We start from the raw sequence: 25013 nt of genomic DNA, 5'->3' as shown, positions 1-25013 counted from the left end.
GATCTCGGGGGAAAAAACTCCACTAAATTATGATAGTTTTCTGTTTAACACTAACTTAAACATTTTTTTTTTAGTTATAGAAATTACAAATATATTTGTCCTCTAAATGTGGAGGGATTTTTATAATGTTAAATGATTCATAGCCATCATCTAAAATAGTTCATTTAATACATCAGAAACTTTCATCATCATTGTTTAACATCCACTTTCCATGCTGGCATGGGTTGGACAGCCTCAGGTAAAAACAAAGAAACTTCCAAATTTCATTATATATATTTATGCTTTTCTGTTTCATAATATATTTTTTTACAACCTGGATTTTATCAATTATTAAAACATTGCAAAAATGATTAATTTAAATAGAATTCTTAAAATAAAAAAAAAGTAACAATTATTATATCAATTCAATAACAAATGTAATCTATATACACATACATATATGCATTAATATATACAGGGTTCGGTGAATAAACTGTCGTCTAAATTATGCAAAAATGAAAATAACACTGACATCTCATTTTAACAGATACATTAACCAGAATTACATAAAAATATCTTGAAATACTAAAGAATAAATTTATTCAATAATTCGCCATTGGCTTCAACCATGGCCTCCAGACGACTTTAGAATCTCCTGCAACTCTTCTGGACAGTCTCTTTGTTTAATTTGGTGAACACTGACATTATCCTTGCCTTCAGTTCATCTTTGGTGTTACAAGGAGTTTTGTTGGTCTCTCACTCAACTGCACCCTACACATAATAATCAAGGAGATTGCAGTCTGGGGAGTTTATGGTCGCAGAAATTGTCTGACAGCCATGACTGGGTTCTCCTACTTGTGTGGCATGGTGCAGAGTCCTGTTGCCAGACATAGGGTCTTCCAGCAGCCATCCTCTTGACCCAGGGCAGCACTACCTCCTCCAGACACTTGATGTAGGTATCTGTGTTGAGTCGGAGGCCATGTGGAGAAATGAATGGAGGCATAACATTGTCATCACTAGTGATCACTCCAAACACCATGAGGCTGACTGGATGTTTGATTTTCATCACTCTTGGTACATGTGCTCAAACTGCACTGTCCTCACATTGACACCCAAACACTTAGAAATGTTCGTATTGTAGCTTCCAGTGCAAATGCCAAGCAGCACAGCATGTTGTTTCCAAATTTCTAGCATGGTGGTGTTTTTCTCACAGATGGTGCCCAGCTGACCCTACTATACTGTAGTAGTTGACAAAATCAAAAACAAACAATGCACACACACAAGTAAAAATATAAAATGGCGACAGTTTACCCATTGCACCCTGTATATATATATATATATATATATATACACACACACACACACACACACCTGATGATGTGCTGGTACACAGCTGCTGAATCATATTTTTTACAGAAACGTTTATTTAGTAGTATGATATGGAAAGCTCAGCAACTAACTGCTGCTACCAATGCACAGAAACAGTTGTTGTGATTAGTGATCAACACCTGTTCTTTCCATCTTGTTTTGCAAATTTTTAAAAATTCATACATATGTACACACACACACACACACACACACACACACACACATACATGCAATGCCAGAATTCAATAAAGGCAACGCTTAATACATATCAACTTTTCTCATGAGATCTGTATTTTAGTATAAGATTTCTGGAAGTTGAAGTTAGGGAACAAACACTGCAGAAGCAGAAATAAATAACTAACATCATTACCATCATCATCATCATCATAAACAACAACAACAAGGAAAATTTAGAAAGGGAAAAACAAACAATTTTAGTGGAATATACTGTTTAGGAAACATAGAATGCATTAACCAATAACAATTATAATGATGCTGTTAATAATACAGGAACACTGTAAACAAACAATTGGTAATTATCAGTTCACTTGTATTGTTTACAACAAACTAAGAAGTCAATATTATTTACATTTAAACAAGAACAAAAAAAAAAACAATAACTAAACGAAACAAGGAGAAACAACATTTTTACAATCACTGATTTAAGGGAGGAAGGGGGGAGAACAGTTCAGACGATATACAATCTAAGGGAGACAATTTCAACAAACTTGATATAAAACTTTATCTTGGATCACGATACTGTTTCTAGTTAAGGGCACAAGGCTTGAAATTTTGAGGGCAGCATTTAGTCGATTGTATCGATTCCAGAACATGATTGGTAATATATTTTATTGATTCCAAAAGGATAAATGGCAATGTTAACCTCGATGGGATTTGAAATCATCTTTAATAATCATAATTGTTTCAAATTTTGGCAAAAGTCCAGCAATTTTAGGAGGAGCAGGAGGAAGGGGGTTTGTTGATTGCATCGACCCCAGTACTTTATTTTATCAACCCCAGGAGGATAAAAGGCATATTTGACCTCAGAACGTAAAGAGTAAAAAGAAATGTCATCCTCACAGTTTCTCATGTAGGCATTAGGCCCAATTATTTCGGAAGGGGGGGGGTGCTTGATTATGTTGACCCCAGTACTAGATTGGAACTTTTATTTTATCAAACTGAAAAAGGATGAAAGGCAAAGTTGACCTTGGCAGGATTTGAACTCTGAATGTAGTGGGACACAACTAACTAAACACTATATAATATTTGTCAGTTACTCTATCAATTCTCCCAATCTATTGATCTCTGTCCCCTCTGATCTAATTCTTCAATGATTAATATTCAATCAAAGTCAGAAACGTCAGTTTCAATCAAACCTCACAACTCTAACACTAAACAGCTGAAGATATTGGTTTTAATTCTATAGCAAAAGAAAAAAAAATGGTAACATTCCAAGATTAAGATTTGTGTTCCATAAATTTAAATTTACTGTTTTATCACAAAGTATATTTTGAGAAAAATCACACAAAAAAATCGAATGATTAACAAACCACAATCTTAAAACAGTCTAGAAGCAATAAATGTTGCATTAGCAGAATTTATCCATTCAATAGCTTCATCAAATGTTTCGCAATTCAATTTAAAAGCAATAAAATTTCCAGAAAGCCAGATCGTATATTTTAATGAGAGTTGGTGATCTAAAGACAAAAAATTAAAAACTAATAATAATAACTAGGCAAACTGAGGATTCAGTAAGCAATGCCTATTTGGCAGGTCTTTTGGGGGGAATGCGATGACCTTGAACACAGTTCCTTCCTCCAGACCAAACTATTAGAAAAAAAAAAATGATAAGAATGAAGATGATATGAGAACACGGTATATTACTGGAATTCCCAGGAGTTTTTACTACTAATTTGTAAACTAATAATTTGAGAGAGAAAGATTGATAAATTAACATGCTTGATTAGACAAAAGCCAATGTCATTCCAAAACCAAACTCCATTTTCTAAAATCATAGTTAACATAATATCATGCAAAAATTAACACATTTTCATATTAGAAATCAATCAGCCAATAACTAAATAAATGTTTTTTTAAATCATCAATTTAAAAAATCCCTGGCTTTAGATTAAATGGATTAATTTATTGAAGATTATGATTTTTAAAATTTTTTTATTTTATTAATTTTAATGATATGTAATGAAATGTAATTAATGACATGTCATTGCTGGAATACTAAGGTTGGGGGAATATTATAACTGTAAAACTAAGAAAAAACTTCAAATAATTATTTCTTTTATCTTTTACTTGTTTCAGCCACTAGACTGTGGCCATACTGGGGTACTGCTTTGAAGAATGAATCACCCCAAAACTTTTTTTTTAAGCCTGGTACTTGTTCTACTGGTCACATTTGCCAAACTGCTAAGTTACAGGATGTAAACACATCAACACTGATGCACACACATACACACACAGACAATGAGCTTCTTTCAGATTCCATCTAGCAAATCCACTCACATAGAAAATGACACTTGCCCAAGGTGCTATGCAGAGAGACTGAACCCAGAACCATGTGGCTGAGAAGTAAGTGTCTTACCTCACAGCCATGCCAGCATCAGTTTACTTATTACTTTCCTCAATGTAATTCTCAACTTTTGGCTCACTTTACAATGATAAACCTTCTCTAAATATTAACTGTTTTACTGTGGAAATCAGATACATCCATTCAAGATTTCATAACCCATTAACTGAAGAAAGCAGTTTTATATCCCGATCTATCTTCTGTTGAGGGATGCCATGTTTGGAGCTATTTTTTATTGAGATATGTCAAAGTTTACTGAGGAAACATGTCTTGGTGAAAATAACCAATTTCAATTTTTGGTAGATACTTAACATTGTTATTTAACATCAACCATGAAATTTAATTTTGCAGTTAATGGGTTAAATTAGCAATCAAAGACGTGTATATATATATCCCTCTCTCTCTCTTTCGGAGAGGCACTGAGCAGATATATATATATATATATATATATATAAAAGGAACAATTTTTGACAAATGTTGTATTAGTTTAACACTACGAGAGATGGAAAGACTCTTGACATTTTAGGCATTAATCCTTCATCAGAAGAAAGAGAAAAAAAGGTAGATATATACATACATCTATCTACATAGATATTTATATATATATATATATATACACACACATAAACACACACAATGCACACACACACACACAGATACATAACATCATCATCATCATCACCATCATTGTCGTCATCATCAACATCACAACCACTGTCATCATCTAATGTCTATCTTCCATACTGAACATGATGTATATGTGTATATATGATGGGGTGCTGGAAAGTTCCTTGCTTTAAGGTATTGCGAAAGACCTGGGTGGAGGCCCAACCTTTTGAGTTCTTTTACAGGGCTTAGCAAACCTGAAGGACTGCTACATAAGTGTGTGAATCTGGGAGGGGAATATGTTGAATAAAATCATAATTAACTGACTCTCCTGTATTTTCTTTTATTCAAAGCCAGAAACTTTTCAGTAACCCCTCGTATATGTACATGTGTATGTGTATATGTGTATGTGTGTGTGTGTATACACAATATTTGTATATTATAATTATACCCTTTTATCTGAGGTATTCAACAGCTGTATCAGTGAATTGGATGTTTTACATCCATTTGAAGGAATTGTGTTTTTCTTCATTTGATTTATTATAATTATATATATATATATATATATATATATATATATATATATATATATATATATATATATATATATATATATGGGTGATAATGCTAAGCAGTGATGTGTATAAATACAAACTTGTTACCAGTTTAAATATGTATGAGGCCTATTCAAGCGCATAAAAAAACCATTGACTGTGTTTTGCGAGAGAGAGAATTTCTTGCTGTTGACAAATAAGTATAAATACATCAAATCAGCTTGCAGTACCACCAGACCAAACTGTTGATACAAGGATTTCAGAGTAGTTATTTCCTCTTTAGCTACGGAAACCAGGCAAGGTGGTAATGTTACTCAGTGGCTCACCCGAAATAAAATACAGGGTGACAGTACTGAGTAGTGATGTGTATGAATACACACTTGTTACCTGTTCAAATATGCTTGAGGCATATTCAAACCTGTGAAAGGTAAAGTAAAAGTAAAGCTACCTTCTGGAGTTGTGCCAACTCGTAAGGCCCAGTTTCTCAGTTTGCATGGTGTATATATATACACCCCACCAGATGAGATGATAGTCCATCGCAGGATTAATCACTTTTGCTAGTTGAGTGAACTGGAGCAAAGTGAAGTGAAGTGTTTTGCACAAGAACACAATGCAACAGTTGGTCTAAGAATTGAAACCACAAGCTTATGATAATGAATCCAAAACCCCTATCACTAAGCCATGTGCCTCCACATTTGAACCTGCTAGAGAGCTATTGACTCTCGGTGTCAAATATGCCTCAAGCACATTTGAACTGGTAACGAGTCTGTATGTTATATATATATATATATATATATATATATATAAATATATAAATATATATACGTGGCCATAGCCAGCGCCGCCCTGACTGGCTCCCGTGCCAGTGGCATGTAAAAAGCACTATCTGACCGTGGCCGTTGCCAGCTTTGTCTGGTCTCTGTGCCGGTTGCATGTAAAATGCACCATCCGATCGTGGCCGTTTGCCAGCCTTGTCTGTCACCTGTGCCGGTGGCACGTAAAAAGCACCCACTACACTCATGGAGTGGTTGGTGTTAGGAAGGGCATCCAGCTGTAGAAACACTGCCAGATCAGACTGGGCCTGGTGCAACCTTCTAGCTTCCCAGATCCCTGTTGAACCGTCCAACCCATGCTAGCATAAAAGGCGGACGTTAAACGATGATGATGATGATGATATATATATATATATCATCATCATCATCATTTAGCATACATTTTCCATGCTGGCATGGGTTAGACTGATTGACAAGAACTGGTAAGGCCAGGGGCCGCACCAGATTCCATAGTCAGTTTTGGCTTCGTTTCTATGGCTGGATGCCCTTCCTAATGCCAACCACTCCAGATAATAATAATAATAATAATAATTGTGTACAGTGCTCAGGTGCACTACAACTCATCTAAAGTGTATATATAATCAGGTGTAGTTTCGGTGGATTTCGGAAAGCATGAGGGCCTTAAAGGATGCAGTGTCATGGCAGTCAACAACTGACGCAGGCAGTTTATTCCATGCTTCAGCAACTCTGAGCGTGAAAAAATGTTTCCGAAAGTCATGGGAGCTGTATTGTTTTCTGACTTTGTAGGCATGTCCACGTGTGTTAGACACATGGAGATCAAAAAGGTGTTCAGTGTTGTTGTTGGTGAGGTGGTTGATAACTTTGTGGGTGTTTACCAAGTCCGTCGCCAAACGCCGGAGCTTCATACAAGGTGCTTTTAATACAGCACCATCACAGATGCTTTTTACATGGCACCAGCGCCAATGCTTTTCATGAGGCACCTTGGTGTTAGGATCTCAATTCTGTTGTGGTGAGATATATACATTCTTGGAAATGGCCATAATATTATTTCTATTTATTGGATTCATTTGAGGATTTCTCTTTTTGGATTATTGTGAACTGTTATCTCATCAGCTTGGACTTCTTAATTTATCTGTATGTATTTATGCAATTACTCATCCAACTTTGATTTGGGCAAGGAATTACACTATTATATGTTTTTGTATGTTATGCGTTTGCATGCTTGTAATGGCTTGCATATGCCCTCTGTGTTTAGATATGTGTCAGCTTTGATGAGGAGTATTATTGACCTTGGAACTTGTCCCTTTCAAATTGATACTTTAATATATATATATATATATATACACACACACACAAAAACATACATGTATATAACATATATATATATATATATATATATATATATATATATATATATATATATATATATATATATATATATATATTATATATATATATATATATATATTATATATATATATAGGTGTATATATATGTAAAGATGTGTGAGGTTATGCCTGCATTTATGTGTTTATATGTGTGTGCATGTATATCATCATCAACATTGGTGGGGCAGATTTTTTGATGGCTGGATGCCCTTCCTGTTGCCAACACTCAATCGTTTCAAGGTAACCTAATATTTTCCCATTGACAGACATGTTTTCCACAGATGACTGGAAATGAATAATCTCACTAACATGACGATGAAACTCATTTACATCTCATTATGTGATATCAAGGCACAAATCTACACGCTCACACAAACACACACATATATATAATGTGCTTCTTTCAGTTTCTGCCTACCATATCCACTCACAAAAAAATTTAGTCTAGGATTATTGTAGAAGACGCTTGCCCAAGACCATGAGTTGAGAAGCAAACTTCTTAACCAAACAACCACACCACACCAAATACATATACATACACGTATATATACAAACACACACACATATATATATATATGTGTATGTGTATATATAAGTTTATATATATATGTATATATATATACATATACATATATATAAATATATATATACATACACATATACATATATATACATAAACACACACACACACATATACAGCATAGCACCTTGAGTAAGTGTTTCCTGCTATAGATCAAGTTTGGCCAAAGCTTTGTAAATGGATTTGGCAGATGGAAACTCTGTGTGTGTGTGTGTGTTGATATATCTATGTATATCAGTCTTTGTGTATGTGTCCATTCTCTACTACTTTGAAAACCAGTGTCAGTTTGTTTACGTCCCTGTGACAACGGTTCATCAAAAAAGTGATGGAATAAGTACCAGGCTTTAAAAAAAAAAAGGGGACTAGAGTCAATTCATTTGACTAAAACCCTTCAAGGTGATGCTCCAGCATGGCAGCAGTGAAACGACTGAGACAAATAGAAGCTACAAAGAAAAATGTAAAACTCTCCTCCCCATCCACAGTGATCACCTCTCCTCCACCACCATACGTCTCCCCCACTCCCTACATTTCCCTCCACACTCTCACAACCTACCTAACCACATTTCACTCATCCTCTCTCTTTCTTACTCTGTCCACACTATTATTATTATTATTCCACTGAGGTCGACTTTGCCTTTCATCCTTTCGGGGTTGATCAAATAAGTACCAGTTAATCACTGGGGTCGATGTAATCGACTTAATCCTCTTGTTTGTCCTTGTTTGTCTCCTCTATGTTTAGATCCCCCGAGGCAAGTGCATGCCATCAAAGTAACACTGGGGTAATATATCCGAAGCCCTGTATACCCATCATGACTACCCGCCTGATAAGAGTACACTAGGCACATGCATCACAACCATATGTGCACAACATGGTGATCTCATATCAAGATGAACAGCACATGACCTTACAGGTGGGGCCCAGTTAGAAGTTTCTTCTGGTTGAGTAGCCAATCCCACTCAAAAGATCCCTGAATAAGGATTGTTTAAGGATGTTGAACAAACCACCCATGTTTCCATAGGTGAATTATCCAAACCCCAAAGAATCCCTCTCAACACATGGCTATGACGCTCCCCCACTACTTCTGCTCGTAATCAGAGATGCACATATCGTCAGTCACTGAGGGACATGCTCAACTGGTTACGGTCAAACAACTGACAAGCAAATCTGTGGTATTGAGCAGAATATTTACTGTAGCCCATCTTTTATACCAAGACAAAACAATGTACATGATAACATTTCCAATCAGTTAAAATCAGAAGCTATGAGAGCCACTGCCTGGTACTGCATCAGTTATTATTATTATTATTACCCTTGTGGCCAATAAAAGAATTAATTATTATTATTATTATTATTATTATCATTATTATTATTATTATCATTTAATTAGACGGCGAGCTGAGAGAATTATTAGCATGCCGGGTGAAATGCTTAGCAGTATTTTGTCTGCCACTACGGTTCTGAGTTCAAATTCCACCAAGAGCAACTTTGTCTTTCATCCTTTCGGGGGTCAATAAATTAAGTACTAGTTAAATACTGGGGTTGATGTGATCAACTGTCCCCCTCCCCACAAAATCCAGGCTGTGTGCCTATAGTAGAAAGGATTATTATTATTATTATTGCTAAGATAGCGAGGTGGCAGAATCATTAGCATGCCAAGTGAAATGCTTAGTGGTATTTTGCCTGTCTTTATGTTCTGAGTTCAAATTCTGCCGGGGTTGACTTTGCCTTTCATTCTTTCAGGGTTGATTAAATAAGAACCAGTTACACACTGGGGTCAATGTAATCGACTTTATCCCCTCCCTCAATCTGCCCATGTGGCAAAAATTTGAAAGAATAATAATTATTATTATTGCTATTCTAGTTCTTCATCGTCCCATTCCTTTTCCTTCAGTCAGTCATCTCCTCACCCTACCTCCCCCGACTCCTCTCTCATTGGCCACCCCATAACCTTCCCTCAACCCTACCCAGTTGCTACAATTCTCACCTATTCCTCCCTCTTCTCTACCTCCCCCACACTTGTTCCTAACATTCCCCCTTTCATTCATTCTCTAACTCTAACCATCTCTCTTAGATACACTCTCGCACCTCTACCCATTCACACTTTCTGTTCTCCAGTTCTTAGTCTTGCAGGCCGCATGGTGACCTCAGTGACCTGGTGCTGATGCCACGCAAAAGAGAATCCCACCCCACCCCAGCTACATGCTGTAAAGTGGTTGCCATTAAGGAGGGCATTCAGCCATATAAACCGTTCCAAAACAGTCACTGCAACATGATGCAGTCTTCAGTCCTGTTGGATCCCATCAAATTGTCAAACACATGACAATGATGGTGGTGGTGGTGGTGATAATGATGATTATGATGATGATGATGATGATGACGACGACGACGACGGTGATGATGATGATGATGATGATGATGATGATGATGATGATGATGAAATTTTTTATGCAAACCTTTCTCATTACATTTACATTGAAGGAACTCAAACCAACGGAACACCAATAAAAATAAAAATGAAAAACTAGAAACAAATTGGAAATGAAAAAAAAACAAGCATTTCTACAGGGAATACATGAAGTAACAGATGATTGGCAAGAATAAAGGAAGGTTTAAGGCAGGAATCAGTGGTGAGTTAGTCAGGTGAACAAGAAATGAAGCTAAGGACCAACCAATGTTATACACAACAACTGAACAACCATCAACACAGATTGAAATAGTTTAAAGCTAATACTGGAGGAGGAAACAACTGCTTTACAAATCAGACGAGTATTTAAGGTGGGAGAAAAAAAGACAATAAAAAAACAGGAATTAATACATATATCAGAATGGTTTGGGACATTAACAGAAACAATCTTCTATAACAATATATGCATTAAAATTATACAAAAAACAAAGATTTCAAACAAAATGTTTGTGTGAGGAATCTATATACATAAATGTGTAATGGTGTCTGTCTGTCTGTGTGTTTGGGGTTATGCTAACTTCTCCCACACCGTTCAACCAATTCTAATGATTTTTGGCACATAGGTAGATCACATGCCCTAAAGTTCAAATAATGTTGGAATTTTTCGAAAACTCAATAATACTTAGTTGGCATTGATTTTTGTGAGCTCAATCGGGCATCTGAATGGAAATTCCCATAACAATGTTATTTTTCCAGCAGCTTTTTGCATTTTTCATGTGTAAAATCGATAGAATAGTCTCTAAAAAAATGCTTATTTACATTTGTCTCCTCTGCACCATTGAACACATCATTGTTGGCTGCAAAAACTCTGCTCCATCAACAAAACTCTGTTGCCTGCTCTGACCATTTTCCCTCCATCTACCACACACCTACTCATCCTGCAACACCCCTGCCAAACCAGATATAACATCTTAATGGGTAATAGTTGGCACGGGGGACATAGATTTCAATACAAGTCAGAGATGGGCTTAACTTCAACATGGAAAACACAAGCAACGCCGGGTCCAACAGCTAGTTCTAATATAGATGGAAGAAGATATTTGAAGAGAATTCAAATTGAATTATAAAAACTATTATGCTTGATGTAAATAAATTAAAGCAGAAAGGTTACTAAGAACTGAATTCAGAATTATAATTACAGCTTATTAAAGTTATTTTCATTTGTAACATTTAATCTTTTAGTTTTTAAACCAGCCATGTCCAGCCTAAATATTCTACTTGTTTTGTGTTCAAAATAACTAAATTTGGTCTCTCACACCTACCCTACAATGTCATTTACTTTATCAAAATTTTGAAGCTATGAGATTCAAAACCATGTGAATAAATAAGGATTATAGATGACAGAAAAATCTGAATGTTAATGGGTTTATTCCAACAACTTAGATGCCATGATACAATCACTGGTTATATCAAGGAAAGAATCTTGTACATAATTTTTCCTGATCTTGGACACAACCAAAACTCTCAAAGTGGTTCCATTAATCTTCCCTGATGACTGCAGACATGACAAAAAACTGGAATGAGATGACCGAGCACAGCTGTTTGGACAGTGAGAGATGGGACATGAATGATTGGACATTCAGTCTATTTTGGTACTAGAGAAATATACATGTACAGATAGGAAGAGTGAGAGAGAGGGGGGTAGAGAGGGGAGAGAGAGAGAATGGGTAAGAGAGAGAGAGAGACATTACAATTTATCAATTGAATGTGATTGACATAAACTCTTTCCCTCTCTTCATCTTCCCATAAGAAAGAAACATGCTGACACAAGAGAGAGAGAGAGAGAGAGAGAGAGAGAGAGAGAGAGGAGACAGTCAGACAAAGGGAGGAGAGAGAGAGAGAGAGAGCAAGGAGACATAGGAAGGGAGAGAGAGAGATTACAATTTATTAATTGAGCACAATTGACATAAACACTTTCTCTCAACTTCAAACACATAAAAAAGAAATATGCTCAGAGAGAAACATGACTTATGTCAAAGAAGTCAATGTTAAATCAACAATAGGTTGTACCGAAACAAGTAATGACCTTTGAAAAAGACTAAATAAAATGCACAATGGGGTACTGCACCCACCTCTGCCACACACGCACACACAACTTTGATTGCATTCATTCAAAAGGAGGTTATTCAGATGAATGACCAAATATTCACCCATCAACAACTCAACAATTTTTAGCTACAGAAGTGCTGTATCATCTCCTTGCCTATTCTTTTCCATACAACAAGGGCCTAGGCTCTTCTGAACAAACTCACTCTGTACCAACTCCACCCAAATTTACCCAACACACATGCTTTCCCTGTTACTCTATTTCACCAACCAAACTCCCCTACCCCCTCACCAAACGGTGTGGCCCAATAATCCATCACTGATGGATTTACAGATGTTCAAACTGAATACAAATCACATCAATGACAACAAGTTTTAGAGGGTTTGCAAAGATCAGGAGCATAACTCTTTCCTCTCAGCAAATATGCAGTGTGTGTGTGTGTGTGTGTGTGTGTGTGCGTGCGTGCGCATGTGTAGCTCTAGAGGGTAATAGTTTTTTAATCTTCATTTCTTACATGAAAAAGGTAGTTTTGACCTGCCAGGTTTTTTAAACACTTCATCCCCTTTGGTGATGATAAAATACTACCAGTAATATACATGGGTACATGATATACATCTTTCTTCTTTAAAAATTAACCTTGTGTTAGATTTCTCATGTGGAAAGGAGGGTACCATAGCAAAATAGGTGTAACAAGCTTTATAGCAAGCACAATATAAATCATTTAGATATTCAAACTGATCTAAACTGATCTCATACCCAAAATATACGATATCTACACTTGGAGGTTATTATTTCATACACTAAGTTTTGCACATATACTTAGCAAATCTGTTGGTTATTGATAAATATGTACCTACATCTGAAAAGTTCCTCTCTAAGGCACTGGTCACAGTAAGGTGTTTTGTGGAAGGCCAACAGTTGCCCATGCACCTACTCTCCTCCTCCTCCTCTTTATGCCACTGATGTTGTCCAAGAGTAAAGCAATAAGCAATACAACCTACCTTTTTCATTTTTACCTTTTGCTTATTTTAGTTGTTAGACTGAGGCCATACTGGGGCACCACTTTTGTGTACTTATTTTCATATTTTAAGCCTGGTATTTATTTTATCAGTTCTCTCTTGCTGAACCTCTAAGAAGTGGCAGCTCGTATATAAAATTACTGGGGGTGCTACTTCAGAAAATTTTTAGCAGTCGTTTTAATATTGTGTAAAAGGAAACAAATATATAAAAAGAAAATTTATAAATAAACTTGATCAGTTTGCATTTTAGTCGCTGAATACTGCCGCGAATTCCCCCTTGTTTTTCAAAAAATCTCCCCTAAATCACAAAATAAGATGGGGAAATGTGTCCTATTTTTTAAATCCTGACAGCAAAAGGTATTTTGTCCAAAAACACTTTATCACATTCAAGAATATAAACATGTTTTTAAGCACAACACACACAGAATCAAAAAGAAACAGTACCTTTCACCGGAACACCAGTTGGCACTGTTGTTCATGCAGTGCTCTCCCTCCCTAGCATGAAGCTTCCTATCTCAGACAATGTAAGCATATGCAAAACAGCCAAACACGACATTGCTGGAACTGTGGAGTGCACAGTTCTATACAAGGATTTTTGCATTTTTTCATAAACTAGGGGATGGCTACTAACATTAAGCTTAAGGATTATATAATGTACAAGTATAAAGAAGGAATGAAAGAAAAAGAAGACTCATTATATTAAATGTTATCGATAATATTGAGTGGAAATAGGGCGTGCTGCAGTTCTGCAGTGCCTATACATGAGTCACCACTGCCTCTAAGTTACAGGGACATAAACACACCAACACCAGTTGTCAAGCAGTGATGGGAAACAAACACACACACACACCTGACAAGCTACCAAATCCACTCACAAGGCTTTGGTCAGCCAGAAGCCATAGTAGAAATCACTTATCCAAGGTGCTACATGGTGGGAGTGAACCTGGAACCATGTGGTTGGGAAAGAAGCTTCTTACCACACAGCCACACCTGCACCTTCTGAGTTGAAGTCAAAATCAAAAGGTGTTTTGTTCAACAAAATTGCTGCAACCATTCTAGTTTTCTGTATTTCACTGACCCCAGAACAATGAAAGATAAATCTGATTTCAGTGGGATTTGAACTGGGAACATAAAGAACTAGAACCAATACTGCAAGCTATTTTTCCTGACACTTTCACAATCTCATCACCATTCCACTACTGTGGACTGGGAATCACTAGTGTAGCTAAGGGGGCAGTAGGGGTGGTCTGCCTGGGCAGCAGTTTTGGGTCTGCTGTAGGCAATATGTGTGTTTTCTGAGGTCCAGGGACGGCAAATGGAAGGATTGCCCCAGGTGGCACACCCTCTAGCTATGCTAGTACTGGGAATTTATTTTATTGACCTCAGAAGGATGAAAAATAAAGTTGACCTCAATGAGATTTGAACTCAGAACCAATGCTGCAAGGCATTTTGTCTAACTGATTCTTTAATGAATATGTAATGGAACTGGTTAATTCTTTGCACTGTTCGGGCGCAACCAATTTCCTTGCTTCAATTTCCAGAATCTACCAGTCAGGAACAAGAATGCAACCTTAAAAATATATATTCTCTTTATTTCTTATTTACAAAAGAAGTACGTTGGTATATTGGTATCCACTTGGTTCGATATAGCAAGGCTGAATTTTAACATTTGTAAGATTCTTACAACAAATTCAGCTGCAACAGAGCAAGTCAAATTCTAAGCGTCTGGGACAGGAGAATGGCTGATCACACGTTTAACACATCCTTTCGCTTCAATAGCCATGTCTCAAGTCAACGACGCTAAACAAGGAACGCGATAGAATTTTCTTCCCCAGTCTCTTGCACATGTGCATGAGGGAACTTCCTTAGGCCTTTCCAGAAGGTTCCAGCCCCGCACACGCACACTGAAGAATGACATTCCGCACACGCACACTGAAGAATGACGTTGCGTGTGCGCACACTGGAAAATGCCGTCACTACAAATATCACAATCTACTACTTCTAAATGGATATGAACCATTAAGGCGATATGCTACATTTATGATATACAGATAGTGTGGTTGTGTGGTAAGAAGTTTGCTTCCCAACCACATGCTTTTGGGTTCAGTCCCACTGTGTGGCACCTTGAGCAAGTGTCTCCTACTATAGCCTCAAGCTGACCAAAGCCTTGTGAGTGGATTTGGTAGACAGAAACTGAAAGAACCCCCATCATATATATATATCTATATATATATATACAAAGTATGGGGGTTTATCTCACAAGTGATATAAAAGACTAGGTATACTAGGTAAGTGCTGTAATGGATTACTGGGGCTCCTAGGTTATAGCTGAGATGGTAGTTATGGACCCATTGCAGATTTCCGATGCAGCGGATACATAATTGTTAAAGAGGAGAACAAACATTAAAGCAAGGCAAACATCTCAAGTTGTATATATTATTATTATTGGAAAAAAATTTTTTTCCAATAATATTGTATATGACTTAAGATGTTTGCCTTGCCTTAATGTCTGTTGTCCTCTTTAACAATTATATATATGTGTATATATGTGTGTGTGTGTGTGTGTGTGTGTGTGTCTTTGTATCTGCAATTGTCTGCCACTACTGCTTGACAACCAGTGTTGGTGTGTTTACATCCCTGTAAGTCAGTGGTTCGGCAAGAGATTGATAGGATAAGTACCAGGCTTTAATGAAAGATATAAGTACTGGGGTGAATTCATTTGACTAAAATTCTTCAGTGTGGTGCCCCAGCATGGTCACAGACTAATGACTGAAGCAAATAGAAGATAAAACAGAAAGATACCCACCATAAATATCAAGTATTTCTGAGAGTTCAATGTAATTCATATTGACAAAGTAGGCTTTAGTTATGCTGACAAAATATGCAGAGCATGAATGGTTGGATGACATCCCTAGTCTCAGGTGATCATGCTTGGGAATCCAGCTAGAAAGTGTAACTAGGATTGTTTCTAAGAGGTCCCCATGGTAGAAGTACCTGAGGACTCCACCCCCAACAACCCACCCAGGAATAGTAGGCAGGGGAAAAGGGTGGATGGGAGATTTTCTTATTTTTTTCTTTTCGCTTATGTGAATAATTTTAGACCTGTATACTTATAAATGTACTTTACGTAGACTGTAAAGATATTAAAACAATTACTACTAATAATAATAATAATAAACATCATAGATAACCACAAAGAAGAAATTCATGCAGAAATATGTGACCAGAAAAATAAGGTTTCACTGTAACATTGAAGTAATATAGAATAGGTTACAGTGTGAGAGTGATCCTTATCAATGTATTAACTATTGGTTAATAAGTTAACTATTGGTTAGAAATAGGTTAACCCATCAATAAATATATGTATGAGGATTTCTTTGACTAACAAGAAAACCTAACAAGAAAATCATATTAGTTTTTTAAGTAAATGAATTAATTTGAGAAACGAAAATAAAAACTTTAAGAACCAAAACAGTTATGAACAGAAATAATTTTAAAAAAAACAGGTTTAACAGAATATTCTGAATATGATATAAATTACTAAATATTTTTTAAATGAGAACACTTATTTTATAGGAAAAAAAAATTACTAAATGTTTTTAAAACGAAAACATTTACTTATTTCATGGGAAAAAGAAAAAGTTGAAAAAATTACCAAAGAATTTTTAAAACTGAAGTTTTAAAATACTTAAAATGAATTAATTTAAAATAAAGTCTGTGTTGCTATTAAGGTTTTTGTTGAATAAGTTAGCTTCATTTCTGGTTCACCTTCATAAAACAAATCAACAAAAAAAAACATTCATTAAAGACCAACCTGTCCCACAGCAGAATGGATTCCTTGACACTGCGATGGCTAGTGAATAGAAAGCCATCAAAATGAAATATAAAGTCTGAAAAAATGTTCAATTTCTCATGCAAAGTAAAAAGTGAGGTAGCCTGCTGCAAAAATGTGATAACGTCAAATTTGAAAACCAGTTATGTGTTTCAATAGATTGAGTCTTCTAATTGCTATTGAATTTTTGTCAGGACAACATTATAACATTTTAAATAAAATAATCCTTTCTAATCTTAAAACAAAGCTAGTAATTTTTGAGGGGAGGGAGAAGTTGATTACCTTGATCCCTGTGTCCAACTGGTACTTATTTTATTAACCCCAAAATGACAAAAGACAAAGTTGACCTCAGTGGGTGATATTGGAGCTCAGAATGTAAAAAGACAGAAGAAATTCTTCTAAGAATTTTTCCAGTGTGGTAATGATTCTGTCTGTTTGCTACCTTCATTGCTAAGTAAAATAATATATAAGTACTTTATTTTGTACGCTATAAGTAAAAGAATACGTGGAAAAGAAAAATGAATGATTAGTTGAATAAAAATTAATTTACCAAGTATAATATATTTTAAGATTATTTCTAATAAAAGATTATACACAGAAACAGTATTAAATATAGTTTCAACGGATTCAGCCAGATCATACTTTTTTGTCAAACTCACTTAAAAGTTTTATTAAAATTAGAAAATATAAAGCTTGCTATAGTATAAAGTATCTGTCTGATGTAATGCAGAATTTAGACATAGGAGTTTGACAAGCTTGTAAGATGACAACTTAGATGAAAATAATGAAATAAAGCTGTTTAATTTGAAATGTTAGGCAGCTGACAAAACTTGTTAAGACAATAATTCTTTTCCATTCTAGGCACAAGGCCTGAAACTTGGGGAGGGGCAGTCAATTAGATTGTCCCCAGTACACAACTGGTACTTAATTTACAACTCCTAAAGGATGAAAGGCAAAGTCAACCTTGGTGGAATTTGAACTCAGAACGTAAAGACAGATGAAATACCGCTAAGAATTTCCCCCGGTGTGCTAACATTTCTGCCAGCTTGCCGCCTTTGTCAAGATGATAATGCTTTTCTATTCTAGACACAAGGCCTAAAATTTTGAGGGAGGGAGCCAGTTGATTAGATTGACCCCAGTACGCAACTGGTACTTAATTTATCGACTCTGAAAGGATGAAAGGCAAAGTCAACCTCGGCGGAATTTGAACTTAGAACGTAAAGACAGATGAAATACTGCTAAGCACTTTGCCTGGTGTGCTAACATTTCTGCCAGCTCACCGCCTTTGTTAAGACGATAATTGATTAACAAAGGTGGTTCAAGAAAATACTTTAGCTTAATCAATGTAGATAGAATTGTAATATATTCTTAAATATGGAAACTTTCAATTTAAATTTGGCAAGTAAGTGATGTCTTCTGCAGTATTACTTTTTAAAGTAACTTTCTGCTGCCTGAATGAGACAATAGGTAGTGGCCTACTGAATGAAGAGGCAACAAATTGGTTCGTATGTATCAATGATGCGGGCATGATTTGGATGGTCTGATAAGGTCTGGCAAGTTGTGTCAGTCTCCAATGTCAGCTTTGGCATGGTTTCTACAGCAAGATACCCTTCCTAATGCTAACCATGTTACAATGGGTGCTTTTCTCTCAATAATCTACTCTATTTATTTGTTAAAAACTACCGAATGAAGATCAGCAAAAATCATGTAATATAAACAGGTGTTACATTAACTTGTATAAAGTTCAAATTTTTTCCATGAGCTTGTAAAAGGCATTAGAGAAATTATCTTCTTCCCTACAACTATTGCTGCTACTACTGCTGCTGCTTCTGCTTCTGCTGCTGCTGCTGCTGCTACTGCTACTACTACTACTACTACTACTACTACTGCTGCTGCTGCTGCTGCTGCTGCTGCTGCTGCTACTGCTGGATCTTTTCTGTTTGGCTGCCACTTTCCAATTTCTTCAATTTTTGTTCCAATTGATTCTATATTTGGTGTGTTGGTGTAGTTTTGTAAAATAATCATTGACATGAAATTCATTTTTGCTGCCATAAATCAATAAATAAAGATTTTAAAGTTTCCAAATTTGGGGTGATTTTAGCCAATCAAAAGCCACAAACATATAGGTGCTTGTTTCTATAGTAACAAGCCAAGCCGTTACCAAGCTGCTTATCATGTGTTCTTTTTGTCGCTTATTAAATTCTTAAAACACATGCTGCATGAAATGTGCTAAAAATAACAGCTAAATAAGCCTTAAAATCACGCACAATTTTTTTTATGCATAATCTTATGAATTACCACATGTAGAATACAAATTAGCAAAAATTTTCTAAAAATCCCCATCAAATAAAAAAGTTATGAGGGGTTATATGACATGCATAAAGCAGAATTCCACCAATATTCCAGTTGTTTGCAGTTGACAACATGTGCTGTTATGCACAAAATGACAGCTTCCCAATCCTGTTTTCTGACTGAAATCATCAAACTTTGAACCATGGTAACTTTTTTAAAAAATTTTCTGGAAAAAGTGAATTCTCTCCTGAGATTCAGCATGAAAAATTACATCAATACACCAAATTTAAAAATTTTCAGTAAACTTTAAAATTTCTACAGGTGCAGGCAAACAGAAAAGTTTCCTATCACTACAGAATTAATGGACTGTGCGATAATTTTTTTTTTGTTCGTTATAAGAATTACTACTACATTTTATTTAAAAAAAGAAAGAAAGACAGAAGTGTTTACAGGAGAAAAAATTCAATAAACAGTATCATTTTTCAGATAAATAAAATTAAAATCTTTATGAAGTAGAAATATAAGAAATTTGTAAGTTATGTTAACTAAAAGAATAGATATTTATCAATAGCCTTTCTTTATTCAGCATAACTACTGTAAATTTGACCGGACAGTTCAAAAGCAGTGAATAAAGTCTTTTGCATATTCAATCTAAGTAATAATCTGTACTATAATAGAGAAAGCTGATTATTAATTAGTTTGGAGTAAGTAACTTTTATAAAGAGAAAGTAATTATTAAAGTCTGTACTTTCTAGACAATTCTTAAAATTTCTAATTTTAATATATTTTTATCAAAATGTGGTTTTCTAAACTCTTTTATTATTGAAGATATCAACAAGAGAAAACTAGTTTCAATTTGACATAACATTCCGTCTCTTTTTCTGTCTTTTACACTTCATGACGCTACTTTCTACAGATAGATCAGTAAAAACATTTCTCCAAATTATAAGCTTGCTCCAGCATCACCCAAATTATGTAGATTTCAGTATCCTTTCAGATTTGCTGAATGTTTTTGAAGAAGAAGAAGAGTGGTTTTAATTTACCATAAATCCTCAAGTATAGTCCGCCCTTGAGTATAATACGCAGGGGATTTTTAGGGGACTGTACCTCTGAAAAACCTAAACCTTGTGTATAATACGCACCTCTTCTCTAACTTGAGTCAAGGAGGTCTATATAACTTCCTTGGTTTGTAAAACTGTATACGGTAACGTCCTTTATTATTATTGTATAAATAACATAATGCAAACGTGTAGCTTTTTTGTGCATTTTGTTTGCAGAAAATAAAGAAATAACAGTAATAATGTTTAATAAATGTTGCTTATTGCAAGTTATAGATAATTCTTTTATGACTTCATAGCGTTCAGGCTTAGCTTAAGGTATTTTCGCACCCAATATCACAAAATGCGTCTGAATAAACATTGCCGGACAGCAAATAGAGACTCAGACATTGCTTAGAAAATAATTTTCATTTTTAACCTCGTATATAGTACACACTAGGAATTTTGACCTTTAAATTTTGGGAAAAAAGTGCAGATTATACTCGAGGATTTACAGTACTTGTGTCAATTGTTCCTAATACAGACTAGTCTCATTTTCTCCCAACTGAAGTATTTGATTGTTGTGCAGAATGTTTTTTTTTTTAAATAACCATCATAGAAAACTTTTCCAGTACACAATAAGGATTATAACATGAAATCTGTTATATATTTCTGATAATTAATTCCTTTGCTGAGATCTGCACTGTTTGGGTTATCATAGTTCACATGATGAACGGGAATAGAATACCATTTCCCATCTCTTTACATTTGTAACTAATGTACAAAATAAATATATTAATGGAAAAGTAAAGCAGAGCAAACCAGCACTGTCTTTGAGTGCTTGCTATCATTCTAAATTATTTATTGAGTGAATGTGTGCTGTTAGATGAATAAAGGATACAAAGAGAAATTAGATGTAACAGATCAAAAAGTTACCCAAATTGAGAATCAAATGTGTAAATATTATTTAACAACCAACAGAAAACACCCAGGGCGTGGGGTAGGTGAGTGTTTCTGCTTGTAATCATAAATCAATTTAGTACAGTTTTCAAAAAGACAGTGCTCTAAATGTTACAGTTTACATATGTAATATAAGCATTAATAAAAAAAAAAGTGATATAATCTGCGGTTGCAGCAGGCTACTTCACAGATAATTTATGAGTCATTTAAAGCAAAATATCAATTTTCAAGTGAACTGACTTGGACTTTCACAAGTTTATTGCTACAGCAAATAAATAAATAAATAAGTCTCATATCCATTAGATGTATCTGAAATATTGCTGTTCTTATTCTTATTAGTGTAAGTATAGGAGAGTGATGAAAGCCACAATACTGTGGAATCAAGAGAAAAAAATAAACATGTTCAGTATATTGGTTTTTAAGAAGTGCTCAGAAGAAAAGAAACAAAAATCTAAAATAGAATACAAAGCCAATAAAAACTGATGTTAATAAGTCTTGACACGTCAAGGTGCAACTATGGCTCTGGAGACAAGAGTTCACTTTGTAACCAGATTGTTTTGAGTACTATCCCACTGTATGGAATCTTGGCAAGTGACATCTACAATAGCCTTAGGGTGACCAATGCATAGCGAGTGAAATTAGTGGACAAAGACTGCATGGAAGCCCATCATACACACATTGACTAACGAATAAACAAATAAAACCATTAGATTGGTCTACATTAATCTACTCATAAACATACAGACCTCCATCAATTCATAAATACAACATGCACATACATTTCTAATTATCAGATCTCCATCTGAGCTCAATCTATGAGTCTAATATTTGATGAATACCAAAAAGACTATATACTAAATTATATGAATTTTTCTCTTTTTGCAGTCCTTGAGAATCTTATTCCAGACACTCTTATGATATACATAGAAACTGGAAACTGTGTTGAAATCATGTTCCATTCTTTAAAATGGTGAAGCTGTTTCCTACATCCTAACCAATCACTACAAACTCTACAGATTATGCTATTATTTACTGATGACTGATGAAATTTATGACAAAATAAAAACTCACGTATTACTACAACTAAATGAACTTCTTTAGGACTTTTATTTGATTCCCTTGTTATAAAACAGAGACAAAAGATCAGTGAAATAATAAAGAAACAAAAGGAAACACAGAAAATGCAGTGTATTTACTGGAATAAGGATACCATTGATCAATGGTACCATAGATATACAATTGAAGTATTTGTCATAATTATCTATAAAAAAAGAATAAAAGAGTAACTTTAATAATGCATGTGCTTTAAAGGGCCATCATAGGTCAACAATTGGAAGGATTTTAATGTTATCAATAATATATTTGATGGCAAAGTGTATTGTTGGCTATAGGTCAGGAAGGTCCTCTCTGACTAGAATTATGAAATGAGAAAATAAGAAGGGTGTGGTTAATGTGGCAATAGAAATGTTTAATAGAAATAAACTGTATTAATACATTAGATGAGAGAGATGTTGGATAAAGCAATGGTCCTTGAAAGGAAAGATGGCATAGTGTGGGTAGAGAGACAATGACAAAGTATTGTTGACAAAAGAGTAAATAGATGAGCACCACAGAAACATTTAGTGTGGAAGAGAGGCTACGGCAGGCAAGCTATGAAGGACTGAATCTAGTAGAGCAGCTGACGAAAAGACAGAGATTGAGAAAGGAGAAAGTAAGTCTGAGATGTAACAGAACAAAATTCCATGGATGGATACATTTGAGCTTTTCTGGATTTCACACATTTTCAGAACTGGAGTCCTTTTGTTTTTTTTATCATTTTTCCTAAGCTTTAAAATAGAAATACATCTATCTTTGTTTATCAAGGGAGTTTGGTTTTGAAACAAAAACACAGTGATAAATGAATCAGCAATAAGCGAATCTTTTCCACACACTTTATAAATGGAATGAATGGTAGATTCATTAACACCAAGCTCATGGCCCACAGTAGTGAAGCTACCTTTTGCTGTAGAGAATATACTTGTTGTGTCATCTGTTAGGATCAGATGCCTTTTGTATTTTTTTCAGGTCATTGGTCTCATGTTGATGGGATGGAGTACATAAATCCGTATAAAAAATAAATAGTTTCACCACAAAGTTATGTTAACATAAGCAGTAGTGCATTCTGGGTAGCTGAGCATTGTGGGTGATTGCCAGGGTATGTTTTTGTGGTACACACAGAACCTTTGATTACTAACTTGTACTACCAGAGATCAATCCATGATAAGTATAACATGGTTCACAATTGAGCATGCTAATATTATCCCAGATCAGTGATGAATGAATCAGTTATAAATGAGGCTACATGTATTCCTAAAAAGACAGGATTGGGTTACAATGTCTAATGTGTTGTTTTGTTTATTTAAGACAGTAGGAAGTGATTTGAGGGAGCCTTGGTTGCTATTTGTAGCAGACCAAGCAACTATGCAGTGATTCCCACATTGGCTTGACCATTCTAAGTTTAGAACTTCTAAGAGAGTTAACTCTTTAGAGTTAATTCTTTCAATTGACTTACTGATATGATGCACTGACACAAACCTGGCAAGTAGACAGACACCACAGTATTTCCTGATCAATGAAATTTTCAAATGAATTCATTGAGGAAAGAATTCTTTATCTATCATTTCCTTCTTATTTGAGACACTTGTAATATATCTGATATTATCTGGATAGCAATTAGCAAAATTTTTACTTAAGCTTTTATATTTTCTACTACTCTGGTATTCCTTATTATTTAAATGCTGGTGACCTTGCAGGTGCTGGTGCCACATATAAGGCGCCCATGCTGGTGCCACATAAAAAGCACCCGTGCTGGTGCCACATAGAAAGCACCCGTACTGGTGTTGCATATAAAGTATTCATGCTGGTTCCACATAAAAAGCACCCATAATGGTGCCACATATAAAGCACCCATGTTTGTGTTACATATAAAGCACCCATATTGGTGCCACATAGAAAGCACCCATGTTGGTGCCACATAAAAAAGCACCCAGTACACTCTGCAAAGTGGCTGCCATTAGGAAGGGCATCAAGCTATTGAAAATTGGTGCAACTCTCCAACCTGCCAGCTCCCCTCATACCATCCAACCCATGCCAGCATGGAAAACGGATGTCAAATGATGAAGATGATTAGTTTGCTAACACTACATCATTTCCAGTGATTGTGTTTGTTAACTCGTTTATCCCCAGTTATTTCGTTTATTAACTTATTCATCTCTAGCTATTCTGTTTGTTAGCTCATTCAAATTCAACTTCTCATTCATCAAGTGGTTTTTTTACAAGATGACACCATTCACATGTTTATTTTCCCAACATTCTATACTTAGGGGGGTCAACCTGCTAAAAATAGCAGTCAAATCTCTCTCTCAAATGACACCCTTCTATCTTAAAAAAACGAACACATTAGATAATGTAGTCCTAGATACTTAGTCCTGCAGCTCAGCAATAATCTTTTTAATATATCCATCATATGTAG

The 25013-nt window shown here is 35.3% G+C and overlaps 1 protein-coding gene across 5 annotated transcripts in view; it reads right to left on the bottom strand.

Moving 5' to 3' along the window:
- The window catches only part of LOC115213791, a 182545-nt gene that overhangs the window by 76254 nt on the left and 81278 nt on the right, over positions 1-25013 (bottom strand). For 4 of the 5 annotated variants that reach the window (XM_036505052.1, XM_036505054.1, XM_036505051.1 and 1 more), the window contains one exon: positions 17196-17234. The exons of the other annotated variant lie outside the window; for it this stretch is intronic. In XM_036505052.1, the coding sequence (XP_036360945.1) occupies positions 17196-17234 (39 nt within the window). The remainder of the gene's footprint in view (positions 1-17195; positions 17235-25013) is intronic. 5 annotated transcript variants of the gene reach the window in all.

This window comes from Octopus sinensis, linkage group LG7, assembly GCF_006345805.1.
Source record: "Octopus sinensis linkage group LG7, ASM634580v1, whole genome shotgun sequence".
Lineage (NCBI taxonomy): Eukaryota > Metazoa > Mollusca > Cephalopoda > Octopoda > Octopodidae > Octopus > Octopus sinensis.
The sequence above is the reverse complement of the archived record's forward strand: the minus strand, read 5'-3'. Positions and strand labels throughout refer to the sequence as shown.